Genomic DNA, 23,804 nt, shown 5'->3' on the forward strand with positions numbered 1-23,804 from the left:
GAGATCCGGGTTCCGCAGCAGTTCCAGTGCCACGGCGATCTCCGCGAAAACTGACGGGTATTCCGGCAAATGTTTGAAATATTCCTGATAGCAGCCGACCTACAAGACGTGACCGATGCTGAAAAGACAGAGCTTCTGCTCACCATCGCCGCTGCCAGAGCAGAAGAAATCTTTAAATAATTCAAGTTCTCCAAAGGACAAAACAGGAGCGACTTCCAGGCAGTCCTGGACAAATTCGGCAAATACTGTGAGGAAAACACACTCCAACCAGCAAGAAAAGGTAAGAGAAGCGCCAGTACTCACCACGAGTCCGAGTTCCCGGAGCAGAGAACAATTTTGATCGGCAGCCATCTTTCTAAACTGCACTTGCGCAGTTGCGCGAGAAACGCACAGAACAGGAACGTCCGTTTGCGCATGCGCGAGACGCCGCACATGCGCAATCCTGAAAACGGCCCCTGGTACAGGAACAGCGATTTGCGCATGTGCAAACACTTTCTGCGTATGATGTCACATGTGTCATGGCGTCAGAGGCCCCGGACCACGCCCATTTAAAGGGGAAACATCCCAAATCAAAGAAAAAATCTTTTAAAGCCGTAAAACAACCTTCTTTCACCTGGAATGACAGCACACTGCCTCAAATTGAACCAGGAAATGAAATTAACCTCCGAAGAACCCTGCAACAAGCAGTTACCTATGCCCAAACCGATGATTCCGACCTGGAATACTTCGAAACCGACCTTTACATTTTCTCTGGACCTCGCGAGCCCAATGCCAGCTTCGACGCAAACAGTGATGATATGGTCCTAGAAGGCTACGACTCGGACAAACCTTTCACCTTGGGAGGCTACCCCAGGACCAAATCCGAACCGCAACTAGACGTGTTCCACATTGGCGACCCCTGTGTTGAATCCGACGCAGACGCGGATTCGTTCTTCGGATTTGAGGATCTTCAGCCCAGCAGATATGACATCCCGACTTGTGAGTGCAGGATTATGCTGCGGCCTGACACCAAGAGACAGAGAGTGGTACAAGCCCAAAGAAAGCGGCCTGCTGCCACACAGAGCGTGGTCCACGCACCGCTCAGGGTTCCCGACTCTACGAACGAAGACACGCAAAACTCAACACCGCAGTCCTTGCATGAACAAGAAGTGACTCCAGTTTCACAAGTCTCCACATCGAGCTCGTGGACAGACTCCGCAATTGCAGAAATGCAAGACTCCAGAGCACAGTCCTTGCACAAACAAGAAGTGACTCCAGTGTCACAAGCCTCCACAGCGAGCTCGTGGACAGCCTCCACGATAGAAGCAACGCAAGACTCCGACGCGCAGTCCTTGCAGGAACAAGACCATGAGGGTCTAGCTACCTCCTCTGACCAACTAACGGCAGACGATGCAAATCTGTCATGCTCAAGTAAACAGCAAGAAGACTATGACAGTCTACCACACTCCAGTGCACAGCAGGACGACCATGACAGTCTATCATGCTACAGTGAAGAACAAAGTGACGATGACAGTCCAAGCCCAAATGAAGGACAACAGCAAGACAATGACAGTCCACCCACATTGCTTGCGCCACCAGATGAGGACTCTGACAATTTACCCAACCCAAGTGAACAATAAGCAGCTACTGAGGATATACCCACGGTATGTGAGATGAGTGACGACAGCATCACACTTCCCATGCAAGATGTGCAAAGTGACATACCTCAGCTAGTGTGTACAGAGGCACTCGATGATCACTGTGAGACCACTGGTGACTCCGGTGACACCCCGATACTCCCACCCTCATTCGCTCGAACCTCTCCACAAGTCAATGCATTCCTGCATGTTCCGACTCCAGATGTGCAGCTTCAAGAAATCTCAGCTGACTCCAGTGAACCTGCCAAGACTCCGGACGGGGAGCAAACCAACACCGACTCAGCTAAAACAGACCAGACTCCAGATGGGGAGCAACCAAACGCTGACTCTGATTCAGGTAAGCCTGACTTTACTCCAGACAGGGAGGGCCGCAACCTCAGTGATGGCACATTCAGGGTGACAGCAGATGCCACAACGACAGGAGATGGTTCACTTAACAATTACACTGGGTCAGTAATAACAAGCAGCGGTTACAGTCCAAGAGGAATACACCAATATTCACCACAGCTATATCCACACATTTCAGCTCATATTCACCACAGCTATATCCACACATATCCATGACAGCTCATGCTGGACAAACCCAGTATTCAGGGATGCAGCAGCCAGCAGTCTATGCAGCATATTCTCAAACAGGCCAGCACTATGGATTGCCCACTAATGGAATCAAGACCGAAGGAGGACTACCGCAAGCGCAATCTGCACTACAGACTGGATGCCTTAGTTACAGCCCAGGATTTGCTGCACCCCAGCCTGGCCAGACGGCATATTCCTATCAGATGCAAGGTTCTAGTTTCACACCATCACCAGGTATTTATGCGAGCAGCAATTCTGTTTCCAACTCGGCAAGCTTCAACAGTTCTCAGCAGGATCACCCTTCCAGCACAGCATGTGGCCAGAACCAGTATGTACAGTCTTATCCAACTTCAACAAATGGCACATCCATGACCTCGAATGATACTGTTGATGGTACCTCTTCAACGTCAACACATTATCAGCTACAAGATGCCATCCGACAGCACCATCACAAACATTGAAAAAGAAAGGGACTCCAAATCAGACAGCGAAGTGATTTGACCACTTCTTGGTTCCTGTGGCACAGGGACGTTGATGGTGTTCATAACCAAGAGAGACATTTGACCATGATGATTGATGGTTTTTGGACTCACCCGAATGATTTGGACTTATTGTTTAATCACTGTTCCCATGACTTGTATATACCTTACCTTATCTACCTGTTCTTTGTTCAATTTTCTTAAACTGTACAGAAAATATGTAACATATAAAAAAAGGGGGGATGTGGTGATGTGCATCAGTGTAAATACATGCAGGCTAGCTAGACACTAGAGGGAGCACCAGAGATATCACACACACACACTCAACCAATAGATCAGTTAGATAGGACACAACCAATAGACATTCAAGATACACACAGAGGTGACACAACCACAGGAGGGCATTACACCAACCCATATATAAAGGACACCACACACATGATCTGCCTCTTTCCAGTGGAGACAGTCAGTGAGTAGAGACACAGGGTTGATTCAATATCACTCCACCACGTAGATTGCAGCAACTGGTTAGTCAGTCTGGGTAGCTATAGTAGGATTAGCAGTAGTGTCGAACCCGAGTAATAGAAGTGTAAATAGTTTAATAAACGTGTTGAAGTTATCTCCACATCTGAACCTTCCTTTGTCAAGTGCACCACAAGGAAGCCGCTTATGTTACACCTAGAACATAACAAATCACATTTCATCAGCAGCTTTAGTTCCATCCAGCACCGGCAGACTGCTTGTGTCTGTTATACACCTATGAGGCATTTTTCTATGTTCAAACAAGAGTGGGGAAAAATTCAGCTCACCTCGAGTCCGGCATGATACGGGCAACTAAAAATGGCTGCCCAAAGTCCATTCAGAATTCTCATGTCTCATCTGAGTGGAACTGGTGAGTTGCTGATGCCAATTTGCTGCTCACTGAGCAGGACTTTCAGTCATCTTCAAATTAAGTCAGTCGTAGATAACCTATGTGTTAGCAGCTGAAGCAGATTGTGACCGAACTGGGAAGAACCTGGTTCCATTGAAACTAAAATGGCCTCTTACATTTCAGTGAGTGTCATCCAATGGTCCAGTTTCTTGGTAGACAGCTGAAAACCCCAAACAACTGCGTGTAGTATTGATGCGACCATGAATTCACACAAGATGGGGAGTTGAAGTGAACAGTGGTTTTAATCAGCTAGAACTATGCCTGCCTGTGACTGCTCTGTACTGAGTGCCACCTACAGGCTGCAGATCTATATACCTCCCCCGAGGGGGCGGAGCCCACGAGGGCACCAACATAATACAATGTAATGTAATAGAATGGTGGGCCATAGGCGGAGCCCACAAGGGCATCAACATAATACAATGTAATGTAATGTAATACAATGGTGAATGGTAGCAGTAATACATTCACCACATTCACCCCCTGTTAAAAATTAAAGTCCAGTGGGGGTGAAGTTGGCTCACAGATTGAGTCTGTCTGGCGCCTTCATCGTTCGCTGCAATCGCCTGAGCTCTGGTTTCGCTGCGGGCACGGGTGTTGAACTCGTCGCTGCGGGCACGGGTGTTGACTCCAGGAGCGTGTCTTCTGGAAGCTTCATCCCTGTAGGTCGGCAATGGGTAGAGGTGCGGTATAGGCCATGTAGGGGCAGGGGTGGTGTTCGGTGTAAGTTGGGGGGGGGTAGGTGATGGTTGCAGGGGAACAGCGGGTGCCAGGTCCCGGAGGGAGACCGTATCTTGTCGGCCGCCGTGGTGAGTCACGTAGGCATACTGGGTGTTGGCGTGAAGGAGCTGGACCCTCTCGCCAGGGAGTCGGACTTATGGGTCCTCACGTGCTTTCGGAGGAGGACAGGCCCTGGTGTCATCAGCCAGGAGGTGGATTTCCGGGGGAAAACAAATAGGCTGTCATGAGGGGTCTCGTTCGTAGCATTGCAAAGGAGGGACCTAATGGAGTGGAGCGCGTCGGGGAGGACCTCCTGCCAGTGGGAAACTGGGAGACTCCTTGACCGTAGGGCCAGAAGGACGGCCTTCCATACCGTCACGTTCTCCCTCTCCACCTGTCCGTTTCCCCAGGGGTTGTAACTGGTAGCCCTGCTCGAGGCGATGCCCTTACCGAGCAGGTACTGACGCAGTTCATTGCTCATAAACGAGGAGGCCCGGTCACTGTGGACGCAAGTGGGGAAATCGTACAGGGTGAAGATACTATGCAGGGCCTTAATGACAGTGGCCCGGTCATGTTGGGGCAAGGGATTGCAAAGGGGAAACGGGAGTACTCGTCAATGACGTTAAGAAAATACGCGTTGCAGTCAGTGGATAGGAGGGGCCCTTTGAAATAGATGCTGAGGCGCTCAAAGGGCCGGGATGCCTTCACCAGGTGGGCCTTATCTGGTCGATAGAAGTGTGGCTTACACTCCGCGCAGATTTGGAAGTCCCTGGTCATGGCCCTGACCTCCTCGGTGGAGTAGGGCAGGTTGCGGGCCTTGATGAAGTGGAGAAGCAGGGTGACCCCCGGGTGACAGAGGTCCTTGTGGATGGCCCAGAGTCAGTCATCTTGCACGCTGGCGCATGTGCCGCAGGACAGGGCATCTGGGGGCTTGTTGAGCTTCCCTGGACGATATACAATATCACAGTTATAGGTGGAGAGTTCGATCCTCCACCTCAAGATTTTATCATTCTTGATCTTGCCCCGCTGTGTGTTGTTGAACATGAAGGCTACCGACCGTTGGTCGGTGACGAGGGTGACCCGCCTACCAGGGAGGTAGTGCCTCCAATGCCACACAGCTTCTACAATGGTTTGAGCTTCTTTTTCGACTAAGGAGTGTTGATTCTCGGAGGTGTTGAGGGTACGGGAAAAAAAGGCTACATGCCTGCCTGGTTAAGGGTAGCGGCGAGGGCAACCTCTGACGCGTCACTCTCCACCTGGAAGGGGATGGACTCATCCACCATGCACATCACAGCTTTGGTAATATCTGCCTTGATGCGGCTGAAGGCCTGGCGGGCCTCAGCCGTCAGGGGGAAGATGGTGGCTTTGATCAGTGAGCGGGCTTTGTCCGCATAGTTGGGGACCCACTGGGCATAATACGAAAAGAACCCGAGGCATCTTTTCAGGGCCTTTGGGGCAGTGAGGGAGGGGAAGTTACAGGAGGGGAGGCATGCGGTCGTGGTCGGGCCCTAGGACTCCGTTTTCCACGACATAGCCGAGGATGGCCAGTCGGGTTGTGCGGGAAACGCATTTCTCCTTGTTACAGATGAGGTTGAGGGCTTGGGCGGTTTGGAGAAACTTCTGAAGGTTGGCGTCGTGGTCTTGCTGATCATGGCCGCAGATGGTGACATTGTCCAAGTACGAAAATGTGGCCCGCAGCCCGTAGTGGTCCACCATTCGGTCCATCGTTCTTTGGAAGACCGAGACTCCGTTGGTGACGCCGAAGGGGACCCGGAGGAAGTGGAAGAGGCGGCCGTCTACCTCAAAGGCGTGTAGTGGCGATCATTTGGGCGGATTGGTATGTGGACTTTAGATCTACCATGGCGAACACCCGGTAGTATGCAATCTGATCCACCATGTCCGCTATCCGGGGAAGGGGGTACACATCGAGTTGCATGTACCGGTTTACGGTTTGGCTGTAGTCTACAACCATCCGGTTCTTTTCCCCGGTCCTGACTGTTAGATGTTTTAGTTGCTGTGATATGAAGAGTCTAAAGTTCTGTTCCTTTTTCACAAGCACACATTTATTTATTTCCAACAGCCTTTGCACAAAACTCTCACTATACATCACCTGACAGAGGCCACCTGAAGCCCCTTTACATATCAGTGTCAATTAATGGATACTTAACATAAATGAGACAACTAATTGTAATGTCTCTTATTATTACTTAGCAGTCTCCCCTTCCTTGGAGAAAAAAGAAATTAGGTGAAAACCAAATTTCAAGAAACTCAAAGACACAAACATGATTTCCCCCCTTTGTTTTGGACGAGAAAGAAAAAAGAAAACAGTCACAGAAACAAGCGCCCTTCATTAACAATATCCAAAAGTTTCTGTAAACTCGCCCCTCTTCGTAAAACAGTCTGACAGTTGATAGCTCCTGTCGACCCATTTAATTTTTGTTATTTCCCCTCGTCCAACATCTGCTTCAAACTTGCGATGTCTATCCGTAACCTCTTTTCATTGACACATTTTGTAGAGTGCACATTTTCCCACAGGGATTTATTGTCAATGTGACAGTCAATAGGTGTATTACCCAAATCCCCTAATCCCAAAATTTCTGTCAATATCATACTTATATAAAAGGCCATATCCACCGCCTCTACAAGGCTTAACGTCTCAGCAGCCAAAGTGCTTTTTACCACTCTCCTTATTTTCTTTGTTTCCCACACAAGTGGGCAACATTTACCATTGTTCTCCAAAAGGAAAATTATAAAACCTCCTGCGCTTGAAACCCCATCACATAAATGTGCATAGGACGCATCACTATAAACTATGAGTTTCAAGTGCCTCAGGTCACCTAAAACCGGGAACTTCAAAACACACTCCTGCATTTTTAGTTTGGCCAACGCTTTATTTGCTCTTATTATGTCTTCCACTTTGGGATCATTCATTTTTGTACTCAACGCTAAGACATCAAAACTCACGTCCGGTCTAGTCTGTCTACCTAACCAGTTCAGTTGCCCAATTAAACTTCGCAGTTGCACATTTTCTATCTTTGAAACCATTGTGTCTTTTTGTGAAACTCGGCCACGACTAATTGCTATTGGGCTGATGCTTTCCAAATAAGATTGCTGACGTAATGTTGCCCCTAACTTAGTCTGTCCAATTTCCAGTCCAATATATTTAAATGCACTGGAAGCCTGACTTCCAACCCTGAATTCTTTCCTCAAACCAGAGACTACAATAGCTTCAAAATCACTAGTCCCACCGCACAAAAAATCATCGACATGCATCATAAAAATGCCAGAAAGATTTCCTTTTTAGTGCCAGTAAAACATTGCAGGATCTGCTTTCAACTGGCAACAGCCTAACTTTAACAAAACTGACCTTATCGAAAAATACCAGGCTCTAGATGCATCATTTAATCCACATACACATTTGTTCAACGCCCAGAGTACCCCTTCTGTGTTAGCTGCTTCTTTAGGAGGACGGAGAAAAATGTCTCTCTGGAGCTGATGCCCCTGCAAGAAGGCAGCTTTTATATCTATAGATTTGCATTCCCATGCCTTTGTGGCTAATAGAGCCAAGAAGATCTTTAAAATAACCTTTCTTGCTATAGGTGAATCTACCCTTAAATCCTGATCTTCTAAGTTTCCTTCAAATCCCCTTGCCACAAGCCTGGCCTTTGCCTTATAAGTTCCATCCGGAAGAACCTTTTCCATGCAAATCCATCTGTGGGATAGAGCTCTTTGTCCCCTATCCGGTACTTCAGTGTATACCCCAAATTCACTCCAACTATGCAATTCTTGCTGTTTAGCTTCTTTGATAACTTTTTCATCTAATTTATTTGAAGCCACCAAAATCTCATGTGCATGTGGGCTTCTACTCCTATTAGTATTCGTAGTCTTACTCATGTTCAGAGATCTTAATAAACTACGTCCCCTCTCCCACCTAGTATCTCGTTCTGTACTGCTACTGCTTGATCTTTCCCTTCTGCTGTAGGATGTCCTTTCAATAGTTCTCGACCTTTTCCTGCAGACCTGTTCACTATCCGATGTACTATCTGAACTGGCACTGCGTTTCTGTGCCCTCCATTTTTGAACTTCGTTTTCCCAATCCATTGTCTTGACTCCTTCCCCTGAATGCTGATCATTCAACCAATATTTATTCTTTCCAGTGGCTCATCCTTCTCTACTATTAACAGTTGCATCCTTCCATTGACTAGACCCTTCAGGCAAGTAAGTCACTTTTGTACCAACTTTTGGCAGTTGCCCTTTCGGAAAAATGGCCTGTTCTAATTCATCAGAAATGTTGTGTTCCTCTACAGAAACCCTGTCTATATCAGTAAATTGGTCCTCATAGTTCTGTAACACATTCGTACCAGATGACTCTGGTTCCTCGTCATGTCTGTCTGCTCTGTCTAAGTTTGAAAATTTGTAATCTGTACCCATTATCCTTGATGAATGTACCCGAACAGTTTGATTACCATGTTGCAAAATAATTGTTTGCCAGCTATGCCTATGATCTTCCCTGGGCCTTTCCATTCATTAGAATTGTCTCTCTCACAGTATACCATGCCTCCTTGCTGAAAAACAGCATCTGATGGCCGTACGTTATGTCTTAAAGCTCTGCGAATACTTTCAGAGACTTCTGCTTCCAAAAAAGCTTTTCTACTGCGATGTAATGCATTTAAATGTTCAGCAAAACCAGAGCTAATTGTAATCCCCTCCCAAGCTGGAGGCTGGTCATCCAAAAATGACGGAATTTTAGGATTTCTACCAAACACTAATTGATAAGGACTATAGCCCCCAACCATCTGCAATGAATTCTTTGCATGTACTGCCCATGCTAAAGCTGAATTTAGCCTGCAATTTGGTCGATCTGCCAAAAATTTCCGAAGCATGTCATCGATGACAGCATGATTTCTTTCACAGACACCATTACTAAATGGGCTTTCTGCAGCCATATTCATTACTCTGATATTCATGTTTTCACACATATCCCGAAACTCATCATTAGCAAATTCTCCCCCATTGTCCGTACGGAATTTTGCCGGTGTACCCATTCCTGTCCCAATCCATTTTTCCACGATTTGATCCAGAATTACTCTCTTTTCTTTACTTCGTACAATCGTTGATTGACTAAACCTGGTCGCTAAATCTACAAAATGCAAAATAAATATATTATTTACTTTATCCCAGATCTGAAGGTCCATGGCCACAATGTGGTTAAAATCCCTGGCCAAAGGTAGGGTTACTATCGGTCGTGCTGGTGTCCTTCTGTACTTCCTACAAACTTCACAGCGGTCACTAACCTGTTCTATCAGTTTAGTATAGTCGTTATCCCTTACTCCTGCATCCTTTAATAAATTTTTCAGCCTCCGAGGAGACGGGTGTGCAAATTGCCTATGCAGTTTTAATACCACAAGCTTTTTATCAGCTGAAGTCCCATTTTCAACTGCCATTAACACATCCTTAGCCACTCTACTTAAAATATTATTTGTCAGTAATGGAATACAATAGTGTCCCGACTGTGTAAATTATAAGTCCACCGTCTTTCCAAAAACTGTTGCCTTATCCTGTTCCATATCCAGTTTCATGTGTGCTTTCTTCATCGACGGTCTGCGCAGAAGCAAAGGTATCTCACTTGATACAACATCCGTGCTAATGAAATTATTCGCTCCGACAATATTGTAAGGGATCACCACTCTTTTCAGCGACTTCAGAGTATTATCATCCCCAAACCTGAAACTTGTGGAACTTTCAAATTCCTTAACCTTGTTACAATTTTCAGCATTCAAAGAGTCCAGGTAACATTTTAACCAGTCAATTCCACACACAGTAGATGTGCAGCCACTGTCCAATACAGCACAGTTGAAGGATTCTGCAACCAACACCCTAATTACCGGCGTAAAACTGCTTGTCAATAGGCCAATGCCTTCTTTCTGGTCACTATCTTTTTCCTTCTGACTCTTCCGTGTCATGTGTCGCTTCAAACACTCTATCATAACGAGTTGGACAGTTGAAAGCATAATGGTATTGAGAGTCACATCGAAAACATCGATTTATCATGCCCTGTGCATTTCTGGGGTTCATCTTCCTATTGTAGGTTCTAACTGGGGTTCTGTCTTCATAATTTCCTTGTCTCGGTCTCCTTCTATAGTCTTGAGCCCTGTTCGTAGCCATACGATTTCGCCATCCTGATGGTAGTGTCTCTTCCATATTCTGCCTTATTGCAGGCTGACCTATTTGGGTCATCAGAGCCATCGGAATCGAATGTTTCCCCAGAAACTTTTGTAAAGCTTTTGTCATCTGTTCGAATAAGGTATCCTTATCAGTAAACTGAACTCCTGTCAAAACCAGAAGCCTATCCATGTTGCTCACTCTAGCACAGTCAAGTAATTTAAAGGCCAACACAGACTTTGGAAATTCCAGGTTGTGTTTCTGCAGCCTTTTATATAGTCTGCCAAATTCCATTATATAGTCTTCCATGGAGATATCCTCCATTTTCCGGAACTTATCAAAATCCGACCATGCTTCATACGCACTTAACAAGTCATCTTTCTTATAAATCTTATCCATATAATGTAATAAAGTCTCCACACCTTCTTCTGAGTCTAACTCTTCCAATTCCAGCTCAGAAAGCATTTTGTTTCGGATTTTACTGCCATATGGTAGAGAAAGGGCCAATGCCATACCTTGTTTTCTCTTTCCCAAAGCAGTTACCTTAGTCCACATAACTACTACACTTCTCCATTGGTCGTACGATTCTCTTTCAGAAAATAAGGGAGGATAGTCATATCCAGCCATCTCTATCCTCGGTTCAGCCATATATCCCTTTTTTTTTTCTTTTCTCGCTCACTCCTTAGTTTGGAAAGTTGTATCTTTCAACCCTTCACATTTACACAGCAATCATCCTCTGCTACCATTGTTAGACATTTTAGTTGCTGTGATATGAAGAGTCTAAAGTTCTGTTCCTTTTTCACAAACACACATTTATTTATTTCCAACAGCCTTTGCACAAAGCTCTCACTATACATCACCTGTCAGAGGCCACCTGAAGCCCCTCTACATACCAGTGTCAATTAATGGATACTTAACATAAATGAGACAACTAATTGCAATGTCTCTTAACCCATTACTTCACACTGACGACCACCACTTGAGCTCTCCAGGGGCTACTACTGGCCTTGATGACCCCCTCCCTCAAGCGCCGCTGGACCTCTGACTTGATAAAAGGCCTGTCCTGGGCACTGTACCGCCTGCTCCTGGTGACGATGGGTTTATAGTCGGCGGTGAGGTTCGCGAAGAGCGGGGGAGGAGCGACCTTAAGAATCGCGAGGCTACATACGGTGAGTGCGGATAGGGGCCTGCCGAACTTCAGGGTCAGGTTCCTGAGGTTGCCCTGGAAGTCCAGTCCCAACCGGAGAGGAGCGCAGAGGTCGGGGAGGACATATAGTTTGAAATTGGCGTACTCGGCGCGCTGTATCGCGAGGTTCGCGACACAGTACCCCTGGATCGGCACCGAATGTGATACGGAAGCGAGGGAGATTGTTTGGAATGCGGGAGAAATTTGGAGAGAACAGCGCCTTACCGTGTCTGGATGTACAAAGCTCTCCGTGGTCCCAGAGTCAAACAGGCAGGGCGTTTCGTGCCCATTGACCCAGACGGTCATCATCGAGTTCCTGAGGTGCTTGAGCCGTGACTGGTCGAGGGTGACAGTGTCGAGTTGTGGGTAGCCGGCGTGGTCGGAGGTGGTGGGGTGGTCCCAAGATGGCGGCCCCCGTCGTTCGCACGTGTCGGGCGGCGTTGAAGATGGCGGCCCCCATGAGTCGCACGTGTTGGGTAGCGTTAAAAATGGCTGCCCCACGGACAGCACGAGGCTGATGACGCGTCCGAAGGGGGAGGTACCGGCAGGCACGCAGCCACGCTGCGGGGTCTGCGGGCCTGTGAGTCTGAAAGCCGGGCCTGTGATTTAGAAGATTTGGATCTGGCCAGGCAGACTTTGGCAAAGTGTCCTTTCTTTCCGCAGTCGCTACAGGTCACGTTCCGAGCCGGGCAATGCTGCCTGAGGTGCTGGTTCTGGCCACAGAAATAGCAGGGCAGCCCCCCGGGTTGGGCGGGCAGCCGCGAGGCACAGGCCTGGGGCACCCTCTGGTCGGGTGTCTACGAGGAGATCACGTGGTCAGAGGGGAACGCATTGAGGCTCCGAAACACTACTCCTAAGGAGGTGGATAGTTTTACCGTCTCTTTTAGGTCGAGGGTGCCTTTTTTGAGCAAGCGCTGTCTGACGTAGTTGGACCAGACTCCAGCCACATAGGCGTCCCGGATGGCGAGTTCAATATGCTGCGACGCCGTGACGCCATTATAATTGCAGTTTCGAGCGAGTACCTTCAGGTCGCGTAGGTATACCTCCAGCGATTCCCCGGGGCATTGACGACGAGTGGTGAGGAGATGCCGCGCGAACACATCGTTCACCGGCCTCACGTACTGCCTTTTCAGGATCGCGACCGCGTCTGCGTACGTGGTCGCTTCCTCGATTTGCACGGAGATTCTGTGGCCCACCGGGGAGTGGAGGAGAGTCAGTTTCTGTTCCTTGGTGATGGTGGGCGAGGAGGAGGCGGCGAGGATGGAGCCGGCGAGGATGGAGCCAGTGCGAATAATTCCTTTGGCTTCTGCTGCCTGAGGGTCGAGTTCCAGTCGATCAGGTTTGAGGGCTGCTTCCATAGCGATATTGTAGCTGATTAAATTGATGCGACCATCAATTCACATGAGACGGAGAGTTGAAGTGAACAGTGGTTTTAATCAGCTAGAACTGTGCCTGCCTGCGACTGCTCTGTACTGAGTGCCGCCTACAGGCTGTCGATCACCTCCCCCGAGGGGGCAGAGCCAGAGGCGGAGCCCACAAGGGCACCAACATAATACAATGTAATGTAATGTAATACAATGGTGAATGGTAGCAGTAATACATTCACCACAAATATGTTCAGCACTGAGTAAACTCGGCACACGCTCAGCACATGATTAGCAATGTTGTATTAGAGTACTAAAATTGACACTGGGGCCTTGATTTGCATTTTGAAGGTGACTATCAGCTGTTTCAAGTGGGCACCCTGGAGTCACTGATGCTGCTTTTCTGACTGTCATGGTGTTTCCAGGTCAGTTCGGACGTAAGAACTCGTGACCCGGAATTCACCTCTCCAACCTTAGATTTCCATTCAAGAAATGTGTGGAACAAAGGGGAAATGCTGCTTCTAGAAACTTACAGCACAGAACACACCATAGCCCATCACATTTGGCTATGCAAGCTCTTTGCTGTCTAAAACTATACTCAATGCCCTGTTCTCTCCCAATAATACTTTATCCTTTTCTGTTTCAGGATCTCACCATGGGGGGCGGGGGGGGGGTGTAATCCAGCTGTAAAACCATACCTTTAAACATGTGGTAAATTGCAGTACCGGAATCCTGCCATTTCGCTGTATTCTTTGGCACAAATTTTTATGCCTATCTTATGTTTCGCATTGTGGTCATGTACAAAGGTTGCCATGATTATAAAGTATGTTTATTTCTTCAAACTACATGCAATGATTATAATACCTGTCTTTTCCTTCTATTGTTAGTATGACACCAATATCCCAGGCTTTGTGACCAGTTTTGACAGGGACCCATTCAATCTGAAGCTCAAATCAAAGAATTTAAACAGAGGTATACAAATAACAATACATTGGGAAATCAACATGAACCCAATGTAACAATTGATTGGAGTAAACATTTTTAATTGTGCCTGTGCTTATAGTTGAGAAATTACCTTCAATTCCTACAGTGTAGAAGGAGGCCATTCAGCCCATTGTGTCTGCACTGACCCACTGAAAGAGCACCCTCCCTAAGACCTCTCCCCCACTCTATCCCAATAACCCCACCTAACCTACACATCCCTGGACACTAAGGGGCAATTTAGCATGGCCAATTCACCTAACCTGCGCATCTTTGGACTGTGGGAGGAAACCGGAGCACAATCTGGCTGGCTATACGGGAAGTCTGAACTGCTGAGGCCATAATTCACTCGCTAAAGCGAGTTGACATGGGAAGGCAGCATGTTTCTCTGGGATCATGGATGGTCATTCTGCCTCAGGCTAGGGGGCCCCTCCTTCCCAATCGCCCATGATGTGTTGGGTGCTCTGGATCTGTGGAACACATACAGGCCACCAACACTTAAAATAAAACAACACTATTTTATTGAGCTAGAAACTGTTGAACATACTTTCACTGTGGGTTAACACGATGTTAGATCAAACTAAAGACCTATGCCTATCCTAACCAGTCTATGCACTCAGCACATGGTGAAGATCTGTGCTGTAAGCTGTAAGCTCTGTCCTTCTGAGAGGCTGCATCCCGAATGAGCGGGAAAACTGATGCCCTCTGTCTTTATAGTCAGTGTGCTGTAACTGGTGATTGGCTGCGGTGTTGTATGTGTTGATTGGTCTTGCTGTGTTTCCATCAGTGTGTGTGTCTGCACCATGATATACTGGTGCATATTATGACAGCCCATAGGAATGCCGAGTCTATAGCTGGACTTCAGAGGTCCAGGAGGACCTGTAGGGCACCGGACCAAATGGCTTTTTGATGGACACTCTTTCCCCGGCTGGCCCTGTTAACAATTGTGACTTTTGTACATAGTTATGGGGAAGTGTAATTAAGGGACTTAAGGGGGAAGGGATGAGGTAAGGTGGGCCCTTTAAGGGAGCAAGTTCACTGACCATGCGATGGGCTCAGGACCAAATGTGTGGGAGTGCGCGAACCCCAGGCAATTCAGAGATTGCACGGGCCCTAGGAGCACGGCCCCGGGGCAGTGTCGACAAGGGAGCTGAAGAGTAAAGATCTGTATAGAGTTCTGTGCCTGTTATCTATCTGCCAATGCCTTTTATCAATAACCCTTTCTGTTTACCACTGGAAGCCTCCAGTATATGTCTCGAGCCACTACAAAGGTGCTGCTGCCGGCCCAGCCTGACTGGCTGCCAGTAAACATGGCATGTTTATGATATATTGAAATAGGGCTGCTGGGTTTTTAGATCTACCTGTAAGGGCAGTCCGGGCCTTGGTTTAAATCTCATTTGAAAGACGGCGCCAATAACACACCTGAGCAATGCTGTGGAAAATCTATTGGACTGACTACTGATGAATCATACATGAACTAAATGATGTTTTATTTCTTTTACTAGCTCATGAGCTTCTCCCAGATGCCAAGCAGCTAAAGGGTGCACATTCTCAAAGTTTTGAGACTCACAAAGCTGAGGAACTGAAATGGGACTCTCAACTTAGCCTGAGGAAAGAAACATGGCCACAAAAATCAGCTTCCTATACGGTCAGCATTTCATTTTTCAAGCAGTCATTCAACACATTTCTGACATTTGGGGCTGAATTTTAGTTCTGAAGTCCTGACCCTGAAGGTGGGCATGTTGTTGATTCACAGCCCTGCATCACATTGGTGCCTGACACTCGAGGAGATTTATGACGAGCTGGTCAATTAGCGTCCAGGGAGCAGCATGCTTACTGTCCAGTTAAGGATGACGGGAGGACCACTGCGTAGTAACCTATTCATCTGTACATACATCTGCACATACACCAGGGACTGCAGCACAGATGTAACAGTCACAGCACCACTAGAGAGCAGCATCAGAGATGGGTATAAAGGGTCGAGCCCAAGGTAGGAACCGCCTCTTTGAGAAGCACAGAGCTAGGGAGCAGCAGCACACACAGAGAGCTCAGCATCGGCAGTTTACCTTAGTTTCACTGGTCATACCTCTTGACTGTTTTACGTCTAGTTGAGCTCTGGAAGCAGAACGGACCCTTTGAATAAAGAGCTTGTGTTTACTGTAAGTCTTCAGCCTTCATTCAGACTTAGAGAATAACATACACTGAGGTTGCAGGACCAAAAGGAGGCTGTCCAGTCCTGCGAGCTCGACGGCCCCACCATCAGATGAAGATTTAGGAAAGGAAGGTGTCCCAAGATGGAGGATGAATGGATTTCTTTGGAAAGGTGAAATTAAAACAGCTACCAAATTACTATGGTGGACAGGGAACCACTTCACAGGCCACCTCAAAAACAGTGGATGCAACAGTGACTCCTGCAGTCCATCTCTGGGCTGTGTTTCAGGCTTAGTGAAGGGCCCGTATGTTAAACTGGTAAATTCAAGTCAGTATCATTAGAGTGGGTTCAATAGACCCTTAATGATGCCCATTTATCTGTTCCCAGAGGTGGGAATATGGCAGCAGACCAGCACACAGCCAGTATTAGGAAATTGAGGGCCCATCTTCCTACACTCCCACCTCTGTGGCTATTTAAAAATTCAATCATAAGAACATAAGAACTAGGAACAGGAGTAGGCCATCTGGCCCCTCGAGCCTGCTCCGCCATTTAATGAGATCATGGCTGATCTTTGTGAACTCAGCTCCACTCTCTGGCCCGTACACCATATCCCCGAATCCCTTTATTCTTTAGAAAGGTATCTATCTTTTTCTTAAAAACGTTTAAAGAAGGAGCCTCAATCCTTGGAGTATGTGTGTGATGCGCAATCACTTACACTCAAGACGAAGTGATTTCATAACTGACGGCTTTAATCTACTAGAACCTGTTCCCCATCAGCTTCAATACAGAAAGTGAAGGCTGCTGGGACGGCACCATCTCTTATACTCCGCCTTCAGGGCGGAGCTACGTAATACAGCCAATGGTAGACTCCTGGGTCTAACCAATGGTCATCACCCTCTCAGGTACCGCAATACCTGGTACTACCACATTCACCCCCTGTTAAAAAAGAGTCCGGCGGGGGTGGTGGTCAGTGGTAACAGTCGCCTTTAACATGGTATGACCAGGTATGGAGGTACCGTGCTGTCGAGGATATTTACAAAGTTCACAGTTAGAGTCACAGCGAAGCAATCAGTCGATCGGGTGGCTTGGTCGTCCTTCTGGAGTGTCTGGGCTTCAGTGGTGATTCTGGTGGGGGTCCATGTGGTTGCGACTCTGGGAGCGTGGTTTCGTCCTCCCTGGTAGCTTCGTCACCCCTAGGCGGCGCTGTTGGGACAAAAGGTTGACGGGGGGTGGGGGTGCCTGTAGGGGACATCGGTGGGTGGGCGGGCCTAGGCAGGAGCGGTGGGAGTACTGACACTCCAGTGAGGTGCTGTGGGGGGGGGGGGCAATGGTTCGGGAGCGCGTGGGGTTCCGGCGGGCGCCAGGTCCCGAAGGGAGACTGTATCTTGCCGGCCACGTAGGCGTACTGGGGGTTAGCGTGCAGCAGGTGGACCTTCTCGACCAACGGGTCCGACTTGTGCGCCCACACGTGCTTCCAAAGTAGGATGGGTCCGGGTGTCGCTAGCCAGGTTGGGAGCGAGGTCCCGGAGGAGGATTTCCTGGGAAAGACAAGGAGACGTTCATGAGGTGTCTGATTTCTGGTTGTACAGAGCAGTGACCGGATGGAGTGGAGGGCCATCGGGAGGACTTCTTACCAGCGGGAGACTGGGAGGTCCCTGGACCGTAGGGCCAGTAGGATGGTCTTCCAGACCGTTCCGTTCTCCCTCTCTACCTGCCCGTTTCCCCGGGGGTTGTAACTGGTCATCCTGCTCGAGGCGATGCCCTTGCTGAGCAGGAATTGACGCAGTTCGTCGCTCATAAAGGAGGACCCCCTATCACTGTGTATGTACGCGGGGAAACCGAACAGTGTAAAGATACCCAGGAGGGCCTTGATGACGGTGGTAGTGGTCATGTCTGGGGAGGGGATGGTGAAAGAGAGTACTCATCAATCACGTTCAGGAAATAGGTGTTGCAGTCGGTGGAGGGGAGGGGCCTTTCAAATCCATGCTGTGGCGTTCAAAAGGAAGGGAAGCCTTTATCAGGTGCGCCCTCTCTGGCCGATAGAAGTGCGGTTTGCACTCCGCGCAGATTTGGCAGTCCCTGGTGACTGACCTGACCTCCTCGATGGAGTAGGGCAGGTTGCGGGACTTGACAAAATGGAAAAAGCGAGTGACCCCCGGGTGGCAGAGGTCCTCGTGGAGGGATCGGAGGCGGTCCACTTGTGCAGTGGCACAAGTGCCATGGGACAGGGCATCAGGAGGCTCGTTTAGCTTCCCCGGACGGTACAAGATCTCGTAATTGAAGGTGGAGAGTTCTATCCTCCACCGCAAGATCTTGTCGTTTTTAATCTTGCCCCGCTGTGCATTATCGAACATGAAGGCAACCGACCGTTGGTCCATGAGGAGAGTGAATCTCCTGCAGGCCAGGTAATGCCTCCAATATCTAACAGCTTCCACTATGGCTTGTGCCTCTTTTTCGACCGAGGAATGGCGAATTTCGGAAGCATGGAGGGTATGGGAGAAGAAAGCCACGGGCCTGCCCGCTTGGTTGAGGGTGGCCACCAGAGCTACGTCGGACGCATCGCTCTCGACCTGGAAGGGGAGGGACTCGTCGATGGCGCGCATCGTGGCCTTTGCAATGTCTGCTTTGATGCGGCTGAAGGCCTCGCGGGCCTCCGTCGACATGGGGAAGGTTGTGGATTGGATTAGGGGTCGGACTTTGTCTGCGTAGTTGGGGACCCACTGTGCATAATATCTGAAGAACCCGAGGCAGCGTTTCAGGGCCTTGGGGCAGTGAGGGAGGGGGAACTCCATAAGGGGGCGCATGCGCTCAGGGTCGGGGCCTATAACTCCACTTCGCACTACGTAGCCTAGAATGGCTAGACAGTCAGTGCTATCCTTATTGTATGTCAGATTAAGGATTTTCACGGTCTGGAGAAATTTGTGGAGGTTGGTGTCGCGGTCCTGCTGGTCATGGCCGCAGATGGTGACGTTATCCAGATACAGATATGTTGAACGTAAGCCGTACCGGTCAACCATTCGGTCCATCTCTCGCTGGAAGACCGAGACCCCATTAGTGACATCAAAGGGAACTCTTAAAAATTGATGGAGCCGCCCATCTGCTTCGAAGGCAGTGTACTTGCGGTCACTATTACGGAGGGGTAGCTGGTGGTAGGCGGACTTGAGATCCACCGTGGAGAAGACCTTGTATTGCGCGATCCTGTTTACCAGGTCGGCTATACGGGGGAGAGGGTACGCATCCAGCTGCGTAAACCTCTTGATGGTCTGACTATAGTCAATGACCATCCTATGTTTCTCCCCGGTCTTTACCACCACTACTTGTGCTCTCCAGGGACTGTTGCTCGCTTCGATGACCCCTTCCCTCAGCAGCCTTTGGACCTCTGACCTGATGAAGGTCCGGTCCTGGGCACTGTACCGCCTGGTCCTGGTGGCGACGGATTTGCAATCCGGGGTGAGGTTCGCAAACAGGGAGGCGGGTCGACCTTAAGGGTCTCGAGGCCGCAGACAGTAAGGGGAGGTATATGGCCGCCGAATTTAAAGGTCAGGCTTTGAAATGAAAAATGAAATGAAAATCGCTTATTGTCACAAGTAGGCGTCAATGAAGTTACTGTGAAAAGACCCAAGTCGCCACATTCCGGCGTCTGTTCGGGGAGACTGGTACGGGAATTGAACCGTGCTGCTGGCCTGCTTGGTCTGCTTTAAAAGCCAGCGATTTAGCCCAGTGTGCTAAACCAACCCCTAAATGACATTGGAAGTCCAGCCCCAGGAGGGTAGCCGCACAGAGGTGCGGCAGGACATACAGGCAGAAATTGTCGAATTTCCTGCCTTGGACAGTGAGGTTCGCTAGGCAGAACCCCTTTATCTCCACCGCCTGTGACCCGGAGGCCAGGGAGATCCTTTGATTTACAGGGTGGGTTACAAGTGAACAGCGCCTTACCGTGTCAGGGTGAACAAAGCTTTCCGTGCTCCCAGAGTCATTGAGGCAAGACGTCTCGTGGCCGTTGATGAAGACCGTCGTTGTAGCTGTTGCGAGTGTCCGGGGTCGACTTTGGTCCAGTGTCACCGAGGCCAGATGAAGCAATTGCGAGTTGTGATCGGGCAGCATGTAGTCGGCCGTGCTGGGGGCCTGGGGCCCCATCCAAGATGGCGTCACCCATGGGTCGCACATGGTGTCCGGGGATGAACAAGATAGCGTCGGCGATGGACAAAATGGCGGCGCCCACCTGTCCAGCGTGGTGTCCAGGGGGCAAGATGGCTGCGCCCATGGGTCGCACGTGGCCCTAGGATAAGGGGGTGGCGGTGAGCGCTGGCCGGTCGGGGCCTGAAGGGGGGGTTGCCGCGGCGGTCCATAGTCGCTGGAGACCGCGGCCACGGCGCGGGCCTGGCTGACCCCCACAAAGTGGCCCTTCTTGCCGCACCCTTTGCAGGTGGCGGTGCGGGTGTGGCAGCGCGGGCGGGGATGATTCGCCTGCCCGCAGAAGAAACAGCAGGGCCCGGTGGCGTTAGCGGGCCGTCTCGCAGCGCAGGCTTGCAGGGTCGGTGGAAGGTCTGTGGGGCTGCCGCTGTGGGGTCCCACGCAGCCCAGGGGGCCGCCACATGGTCGGGCGCATAGGACTGCGCGTTTCTGTAGGCAACGTCCATGGACCTTGCCAGGGCCCGTGCCTCTCTAAGTCCAAAAGTGTCCCTTTCTAGGAGTCTTCGGCGGATATCTGGGGAGCTCATACCTGCTACGAAGGCATCCCTGATTAAATGTTCCGTGTGCTCGCTCCCCGAAACTTGCGAGCAGCCACAGTTTTGGCCCAGCACCAGTAGCGCCCGGTAGAAATCCTCCAATGATCCCCCGGGGCTTTGCCGTCTAGTCGCAAGCAGGTGACGAGCGTAGACCTGATTTACAGGGTGGATATAATGTCCTTCTAGCAGTTCGATCGCGGCATCATAGTTCTCCGCCTCCTCGATAAGGGGGTAGATCCCAGGGCTGACCCTTGAGCGCAGGAGATGCATTTTCTGTCCTTCTGTGGGGGTGCCTCCGGCCGTCTCGAGGTAGCCTTTAAAGCACACCAGCCAGTGTTTAAATATTGCAGCCGAGTTCTCCGAGTGGGGGCTGAGATGAAGGCACTCCGGTTTGATTTGGAGATCCATCCTTCCAGCTTAAGTCGAGTAGATTAAATTGATGCGCAATCAATTACACTCAAGACGAAGTGATTTCATAACTAAAGGCTTTAATCTACTAGAACCTGTTCCCCATCAGCTTCGATACAGAAAGTGAAGGCTGCTGGGATGGCACCATCTCTTATACTCCGCCTTCAGCGCAGAGCTACGTAATACAGCCAATGGTAGACTCCTCGGTCTAACCAATGGTCATCAGCCTCTCAGGTACCGCAATACCTGGTACTACCACAGTGTGAAAACTTTTCACCTCTCTTTCAAATGTAGTCTGAGCACAATTTTGCAGTTGTATCTGTTTGGCATGAAGCATGACTGTATCACCTTAATTCCTTTCCAGAGACACAGAAGAAATCGAGGTGCACACAGCGCCTTCATGGACCGAGTGGAAGAAAAAGTTACAGAGCTTTGGCAAAATGTAGGTGAACAGCTGGAGTACTCAACATATATTCATGCTGTATTCTTTCACAGTGCATTATTTTAGGATAATTATTCAAAGCCACAACATTTTCAAGCATAACAGATTTACTTCCACAACATAGGCATTCTCAGACAATATTTAAAGTGGTTTGACATTTGATCTTCTGTTGAAGAATTAATTTTGAAGGCCTCGGAGTGTGAACATTTATTACTTATTCCATTGCACATTTTGCAATTTATGCATTGGGGGTTGATTGTTTCTTTATGTACCAGGTAATGGTGAGTTAGTAGGCGGTTTTATATATCTCTCAGTTTTATTTCGATTGACTTCAGTGTAATAAAAAATTGAAGAGATGTAAAATGGCTGCCGATTTGCTATTGCACATTTTATCCTATCACACAAAGGTACAATTAAGCCCATGTCATTTTGTACAGACCATTCCATCCAAGTGATGGGAGGCAAGGACAGGTGAGAGTTCCACAGAAACCGCTTATGCTCCATGCTCCTGCCCGTTTTCCACAAAAATTACGCAGGAAACCAGATATTGTACCCCAAAGTGCTGAGTAATGCCATGAACTGTGGCTACAGAGGCAGCATAAGGAACAGTGGCCTTACATTTATCTGTCTGGTTGAATTGGGGTATTATCTTCTTTTCCTGGTTACATGGGGCATAAACCAAATCTGGAGTTATTTACCCCCAATCAATCCCATAATTTCTTTGTGCTTCTTCGCCCAATTGATAATCTGTCCAATGAGCCCCTATGTATTTCTGAAGTGTGGTCACGGATGTAATTTACTGTCGGAAATTCAGCAGTTAATTTGTCCGAAGGTTGTGGGCTCCATTCCTGGTTCAAGAATTGAACACAAAAATCTAGGCTGACACTACAGTGCAGTTCTGGGAGAGGACTCGGGTGAGATGTTAAACCCAGGCCATCTGCCATGTCCAGTGAACAGAAAAAATCCCATGTTACCATTCAAAGAAGAGCAGGGGAGGAGGTATCTCTAATTTTCTGGTCATTTGTTTACCCCTCAAAAAGCAAAAAAAGATTATCTGGTTATTATCACAAAATCTCTTTGTGGGAGCTTGCGATGTGCAAATTGGCTGTGGTTTTCCTTGTTGATGTTGGAGAAAAGAAGGTTGGAACCGATGACCACAAAAGTACAAACCCAACTGCCTGTAAGGGAGGAAATCTTTGCAGTATAAAGTGCAGGAGTATTCTTGGTGCATTTTTCTTCTTTTTAGCCACAGAAAGGCAGTATAAGACCTATATTGTGCAACATGTTTGAATGTGCCTGTGGGGGTGAGTGAGAAACCGTGCTGGTAGATTGTGCAAGGATGACTGTCCAAAAAGTAGATCGCAAGTCTCTAAAGCCAAGGACACCCCTGATTTTATGTGTTGCTATACTGCAGTTCTCACAGGCCTATTGTACAAGTTAACCTATTCTCATCTTTTTCAGGAGCAACAGCTGCATCATAGACAACCAATGGATACCAATGATTCAGCAAGAATTAAAATAGCACAGTAGCACTGCGACACAATCTGTGTTAATGCTAAGCAATGTATTATGGAAATTGTAAAATAAATCACACCAATCTAAATATATATTAGGACAGTACTTTTGTGTTAACCTTAATAATGTGTCACGTGGGTATGTTCCTTATTCGGCTAATTACACAGTCAAAGATTTTTCTTGTCTGCCTAGCTTTTTTTCTTCAACTATGTGGAAATAAAAATTGGAATAAGTAAGAGAAGTTTCCGATTCACTGCCACCCATTTTACACCACCACACATAGATAAAATAAACCTGATTGTGTTGTGAAAAGCGGAGTCTCTTCACGGAGCAATGCTGATCATATCATTTCACCAATTGACCTCTGTTACAAAAATAGAGGTGTCTTCAACGTGTTTTCCTCGCGAGGCAAGCAAATGTTTTCCTGGCACTTTTTTAAGAGAAATACCTCCAAATATACTTCAATGCTAACACAGATGTTGAGATTTGAAAATGCAAGTTGTTGTTAAATAGGTGTCTTGAGT

The 23,804-nt window shown here is 48.4% G+C and overlaps 1 protein-coding gene across 4 annotated transcripts in view; it reads left to right on the forward strand.

Moving 5' to 3' along the window:
- c6h7orf78 (chromosome 6 C7orf78 homolog) overlaps positions 1-23,521 on the forward strand; it is a 65,215-nt gene extending 41,694 nt beyond the window's left edge. For all 4 annotated transcript variants that reach the window (XM_072509133.1, XM_072509132.1, XM_072509134.1 and 1 more), the window contains 4 exons: positions 13,940-14,024; positions 15,539-15,681; positions 21,688-21,765; positions 23,227-23,521. In XM_072509133.1, the coding sequence (XP_072365234.1) occupies positions 13,940-14,024; positions 15,539-15,681; positions 21,688-21,765; positions 23,227-23,295 (375 nt within the window). In that variant the 3' untranslated portion in view covers positions 23,296-23,521. The remainder of the gene's footprint in view (positions 1-13,939; positions 14,025-15,538; positions 15,682-21,687; positions 21,766-23,226) is intronic.
- The last annotated feature ends 283 nt before the right edge of the window (positions 23,522-23,804 follow it).

Source organism: Scyliorhinus torazame, chromosome 6, assembly GCF_047496885.1.
Source record: "Scyliorhinus torazame isolate Kashiwa2021f chromosome 6, sScyTor2.1, whole genome shotgun sequence".
NCBI classification, from domain to species: Eukaryota; Metazoa; Chordata; class Chondrichthyes; order Carcharhiniformes; family Scyliorhinidae; genus Scyliorhinus; species Scyliorhinus torazame.